Source organism: Mandrillus leucophaeus, unplaced genomic scaffold, assembly GCF_000951045.1.
Source record: "Mandrillus leucophaeus isolate KB7577 unplaced genomic scaffold, Mleu.le_1.0 Scaffold1098, whole genome shotgun sequence".
NCBI classification, from domain to species: domain Eukaryota; kingdom Metazoa; phylum Chordata; class Mammalia; order Primates; family Cercopithecidae; genus Mandrillus; species Mandrillus leucophaeus.
In genome coordinates this window covers 210,527-216,935 of record NW_012099187.1, presented here as the reverse complement: position 1 = coordinate 216,935, position 6,409 = coordinate 210,527, and the positions used below count along the sequence as shown (strand labels likewise).

Below are 6,409 nucleotides of genomic sequence, written 5' to 3'. Positions count from 1 at the left end.
GCTTGAACCCAGGAGGCAGAGGTTGCCGTAAGCCAAGATCTGGCCATTGCAACCCACCCGGGGAAACAAGGGCAAAATTTCATCTAAAAAAAAAAAAAAATTGGATCAGAGGGTAATACGGTTAGATCAATGTTTTTAGAAGGTAAGTCTCGTAGCAATGTACAGTGTGGTCTGGGTGAGACTATAGGCTAGGATATTTGTTAAAAGGTGTAGAATTGTAGCAATTTAGCAAGACTTGATAAGAACTGACACTTTGATGGTTCTGATGTTACCCAGCTTTCTTCTTTTCTCTCTGTCTCTCTCTCTTACTTCATATCAAAGCTTCACCCAGAACATTTTCTAGTCTTTATAACTTCATTTTTGAAGGAATAGTAGAGAAACCAGTTCATGTCACTTAAATTTTTTTAGGTCTTAAGTTTGCTCATTTGTTAAATGAGAAGATAGACTTCACAAGACAATTTCCAAGGTCCTTCACACTTTAATGTTCTATGGAAGTACCTTGCCTCCAGTGGAAAACATTAACAACAACCATCATTAAGCCAACATAAACCCACAGGTACTCTTACCCTACTGCAAGAAGTTTTAAAATAGGAAGGATTAGAGACACAGGCTGTATAGTTGTTAAACCAATATGTTATGTTGCACTTCCAAAATGGCAACAAAATATACACTTTAAATTTTAACCTGCAAAATAAATTTCTTTCTTTAACATGGTCTCACATAGAAAATTATTTTTTAAGGTAACAAAAACTGCACTATGTCCACAATATTCTTTTTTTTTTTTTTTTTTTTTGAGACAGAGTCTTGCTCTGTTGCCCAGGCTGGAGTGCAGTGGTGCCATCTTGGCTCACTGCAAGCTCCACCTCCTGGGTTCATGTCATTCTCCTGCCTCAGCCTCCCGAGTAGCTGGGACTACAAGCACCCACCACCACACCTGGCTATTTTTTTGTATTTTTAGTAGAGACGGGGTTTCACCGTGTTAGCCAGGATGGTCGATCTCCTGACCTCATGATCCACCCGTCTCGGCCTCCCAAAGTGCTGGGATTACAGGCGTGAGCCACCATGCCTGGCCTCCACAATATTCTTAACCACTTGTATTAGGTCTCTTTCCATTCAAAGTTATGGAAACCCAGGTCACACTCCTTAAGTGGGTGAAAAGTAAAAAGTGCAGAAGTAAAATAAGCTTCAGATATGGGGATTGAGGATCAGACAATATAAACAAGGTTCTGTCTCTCTCACGCCATCCAGCTCTCGGCAGACTACTACACACTGTGCATGATATACCAAGACTCCAAGACTCATAACCTACCCGCAGGAAGAGTGCATCTTCCCTGGTAGCTCTGCAAAAAGATCCAAGGGAAACTGTTAATGGCCTGGCTTGAGTCAAATGACTTTCCCTGAGTCAAAATCAATCATTGTGGTTACATGAGTAGAAGACATTGATGTTAGTGCTGGAGTCGGGGAAGAGATTTACACGACAAGGTCAGCTCCACATTGAAATAAGTGCGATGGATTCCCCCTATGAAAGAGGTTTTCTGATAGCGGAAGAAGGGGAGAGGCTCACATGACAGACAAGACAACAGATGGCCACTCTGTCAATCCTGTCTGGACACTCAACTAAAGGATTACTGGCCCTGGCCCTAGTTTGTGTTTAACAAAGCTATCCCCTTCCTAAAGAAGAAAAAGTAGGAATGGTATATTTATTTCTGTTTTTAAGCCAGCATCTAAAAAGAAACTGTTCTGCTTTCTAACTCCAGTGAAAATCACTAGTAATGTTGCTACCTATAAATCGTGGGTTGTATAAAAGCACTATATAACAGAAAAATTTTAACATAATTATTTTCAGGCTGGGCATGGTGGCTCACGCCTGTAATCTCAGCACTTTGGGAGGCCCAGGCAGGTAGATCACAGGGTCAGGAGATGGAGACTCTCCTGCCCAACATGGTGAAATCCCGTCTCTACTAAAAATACAAAAATTAGCCCAGCGTGGTGGTGGGCACCTGTAGACCCAGCTACTCGGGAGGCTGAGGCAGGAGAATCACTTGAACACAGGAGGCAGAGGTTGCAGTGAGCCGAGATCACACCACTGCACTCCAGCCTGGGCAACAAGAGCAAAAACTCCATCTCAAAAATAAAAGGAATTATTTTCAAATTCACGCCACTGCACTTCAGCCTGGCCAACAAGAGCAAAACTTCATCTCAGGAAAAAAAAAAAAGCAATTATTTTCAAATTCAACATCACTGTAGTAAGACAACAGAGCAAACACACAACACAGTGTCTGTAATATTTTATTATGATAACATTAGAGTGGTAGTTATAAGTTGTCATCATCTCTTAAGAATGCAAGAAAAGAGATGTAATTCTCTTGTATGATAAAGTGAAGTGAAATGGTTCAAAAACACAGTTTCAATTATAAGTGCATCAAAAGTTTTCAGTTTTTATTATTGATCCACTGGTTATTGATCCACTGGTTAGAATTTAATTGCACGTGTAAAAAGATTTAAAGCTGTTATTTTGTCCATAATTTCATATGCTCCTATCATAGTTAGTGCTCGAATTAGTTGATCTCTTAAAGCAGCAGCAGTTAGTGATAATTTGTTACTCTGTGTTTTCCATATAACAAGTGCTTGGTGGGCTCTCTCACTTAATGAAACAGTGCTGAAAAACATTATTAATAATATAATAGTTAAATATGTATTAATGTTTAATATATTAAAATTACTAATAATTATTTGAAATGTCAATTAAGAACATTGCTTTAAACTCCTGTAATATTGTATATCTAGGTTTTCAAAACAATTTTACCAAAATGAAGAGGAAATTAATTGGTGAAGAGAATCTCTATAAAAATTTAGCATGGGCCGGGCACCATGGCTCACGCCTGTAATCCCAGCACTTTGGGAGGCCGAGACGGGCGGGTCACGAGGTCAGCAGATCGAGACCATCCTGGCTAACACGGTGAAACCCCGTCTCTACTAAAAATACAAAACAAAATTAGCCGGGCATGGTGACGGGCGCCTGTAGTCCCAGCTACATGGGAGGCTGAGGCAGAAGCATGGCGTGAACCCAGGGGGCGGAGCTTGCAGTGAGCAGAGATCACGCCACTGCACTCCAGCCTGGGCGACAGAGCGAGATTCCGTCTCAAAAAAAAAAAAAAAATAGCATGGAGCTGGGGACATAGAAAGTGAATGTTAGCTCCAGCCCATCCCTTGTTCCCTTATAGAAAATCAACAATTCAATTTACATTCAGTTCTCAAGACCTCAAAATCATAATTGTGGGTTATTTCTAATAAACCAGTATATTACTGCAACTATACTCTATGCCTTTTTTTTTTTTTTTTTTTTTGAGATGGAGTCTCACTGAATCCCAGGCTGGAGTGTAGTGGCGCCTCCCGGGTTCATGCCATTCTTCTGCCTCAGCCTCCCAAGTAGCTGGGACTGCTTGGTCTTGTTAGCCAGGATGGTCTTGATCTCCTGACCTCATGACCCGCCTGCCTCAGCGTCCCAAAGTGCTGGGATTACAGGCGTGAGCCACCACGCCCCGTTACTATATGCTTTATAGCTTGATCTCACTTGATTCTCATGACAATTCTCTTACATGAGTATATCCATTTTACCAGTGAAGAAACCAAGTCATCAAGAAGTTAAAGGACTTGCCCAAGGTCACAAAACCAGTTGTGAGTAAAAGTCAAACAGTCTGTCCTCATAGCCCTTGTTCTTCATTATGTTATATAGCCTTCCAACATGGATCACAAACATGTAATACTAAAATCAGCTTTCTATAGCAAAGTAAAGATTGTGTTAATATGAATGTTTCAAAACCATTCAATATCAACATGATATACATCAGAATGAGAATAAATTTGTACTAAAAGCTGTCATTTATACATACCTCTTTGTAGGCATATCAGTTTCTGAGTTTGCCAGGTTTAGTTTTTGACATAAAAATTCAAAATTGGTTTCAGTGATGTTGTTGGCAACTATCTTGAATATCTTCTCTAAGATTTTCTCTATGTTTGAAGATAAAAGAAAACGTATATCTTTTGAAAAAGATAATCTATTTTGAGTTCATATCTAGTTTTCTTATTTCTGTGCTTCTGTGAAATGTATATGTTAAGTAAAACTGAAAATGACAATGCTGGCCGGGCACAGTGGCTCACGCCTGTAATCCCAGCACTTTGGGAAGCCGAGGCAGGTGGATCACCTGAGGTCAAGAGTTCAAGACCAGCCTGTCCAATATGGCAAAACCCCATCTCTAATAAAAATATAAAAATTAGCCGGGCGTGGTGGTGTGTGCCTATAGTCCCAGCTACTCAGGAGGCTGAGGCAGGAGACTCACTTGAACCGGGAAGGCAGAGGTTGCAGTGAGCTGAGACCTCACCACTGTACTCCAGCCTGGGCAACAGAGCAAGACTCTGTCTCAAAAAAAAAAAAAAGAAGACAATGGCGGCCAGGCTTGGTGGCTCATGCCTGTAATCCCAGCACTTTGGGAGGCCAAGGCGGGTGGATCACCTGAGGTCACGAGTTCAAGGTCAGCCTGACCAACACGGAGAAACTCCGTCTCTACTAAAAACACAAAAAATTAGCCGGGTGTGGTGGCGCATGCCTGTAATCCCAGCTACTCAGGAGGCTCAGGCAGGAGAATAGCTTGAACCCAGGAGGCAGAGGTTGCCGTAAGCCAAGATTGCACCACTGCACTCCAGCCTGGGCAACAAGAGCAAAACTCCGTCTCATGAAAAAAAAAAAAAATGACAATGACAATGCGGATCTAAAATATAAACTGAAATTTGAAACATTTGTTCCATTTTTTTCTAAAATCCAAAAAATCCAACACTTAAAATGGCCATTGAAAAGAATATTTATAAGCAACTTTTTATCTTTTTTTTTTGAGACAGAGTTTCACTCTTGTTGCCCAGGCTGGAGTGCAATGGTGTGATCTCGGCTCACCACAACCTCTGCCTCCGGGGTTCAAGTCATTCTCCTGCCTCAGCCTCTCGAGTAGCTGGGATGCGCCACCACACCCGGCTAATTTTTTGTATTTTTAATAGAGATGGGGTTTCTCATGTTTGTCACGCTGGTCTCAAACTCCTGACCTCAGGTGATCTGCCCGCCTCAGCCTCCCAAAGTGCTGGGATTACAGGCATGAGTCACCGCACCCGGCCTATTTATAAGCAACTTTAAAGTGATTTCCAAGCCGTTTATTTCTCCAGGATTTGAAATGCATTTGACTCCTTCCTTCAATTATGGCTTTTTAATGTGTGTGGGAATGTTTTGTTTTGTTTTGTTTTGTTTTGTTTTGTTTGGTAGAGAATATGGACAACAATTGTATGTGCTTCATCATGTACCAACTTGAGAAACTAAGTTCACATCTACTATAAATATGGTGTATATGTGCATATTTTATATTCAAGTCAATTATTTAATAAGTTGGCTGAACAATTAGTGATTTTAGTGTTTTTAATTAAAACTTCCAGCTAATTTGAACAAGACCCATTTTTTCTGGTAAAGGTACTGTGAGGTTTTCTTTTCCTTTTTTTAGACAGGGTCTCACTCTGTTACTCAGACTGGAGTGCAGTGGCATAATCACAGGTCACCACAACCTCGACCTCCCGGGCTCAAATGACTCACCCACTTCACCCCCACAAGTAGCTGGGACCACGGGTTGTGCCACCATGCCTGGCTAATTTATTATTTTTAATTTTTATTTATTTACTTATTTTGAGACAAAGTCTGGCTCTGTCACCCAGGCTAGAGTACAGTGGCGGGATCTCGTCTCACTGCAACCTCTGCCTCCTGATTAGCTGGAACTACAGGTGCCTCCAGATTAGCAATTCTCCTGCCTCAGCCTCCTGAGTAGTTGGAACTACAGGCACGTACCACCATGTCCAGCTAATTTTTGTATTTTTAGTAGAGATGGGGTTTTGGCATGTTGGCCAGGCCAGTCTCAAACTCCTGGCCTCAAGTTCTCTGCTCACCTCAGTTTTTAAATTTTTTTGTAGAAACAGGGTCTCACTATACTTCTTCTTAGCCAAAAGGCTGAGAAGCAATAGGGTCTCATTATATTGCCCAAGCTAGTCTCAAACTCCTGGGCTCAAGCAATCCTCCTGCCTTGGCCTCCCAAAGTCCTGGAACTACAGGTGTGAGCCACTACCCCCAGCCTGTGAGAATTTTTGGAACTCGAGATGTACCATCCACCATGATCAAATATGTTCTATTTTAAAAAGTTTTATATATACTCTCTCAGGCTATATTTCATGCTATGATATATATATAATTCCAATCTTCTATGTAAAAGTTTAAGAAAAAGGTTCAACCGGGCGCGGTGGCTCAGGCCTGTAATCCCAGCACTTTGGGAGGCCGAGGTGGGCAGATCACGAGGTCAGAAGATCGAGACCATCCTGGCCAACA

At 41.6% G+C, this 6,409-nt stretch overlaps 1 protein-coding gene across 1 annotated transcript in view; it reads right to left on the bottom strand.

Moving 5' to 3' along the window:
- Nucleotides 1-2,468: 2,468 nt before the first annotated feature.
- The window catches only part of LRRD1 (leucine-rich repeats and death domain containing 1), a 30,297-nt gene continuing 26,356 nt past the window's right edge, over nucleotides 2,469-6,409 (bottom strand). Inside the window, exons 4-5 of the mRNA XM_011989688.1 lie at nucleotides 3,894-4,011; nucleotides 2,469-2,659 (exon numbers count right to left, since the gene is read on the bottom strand). Of these exons, the coding sequence (XP_011845078.1) occupies nucleotides 2,473-2,659; nucleotides 3,894-4,011 (305 nt within the window). The 3' untranslated portion in view covers nucleotides 2,469-2,472. The remainder of the gene's footprint in view (nucleotides 2,660-3,893; nucleotides 4,012-6,409) is intronic.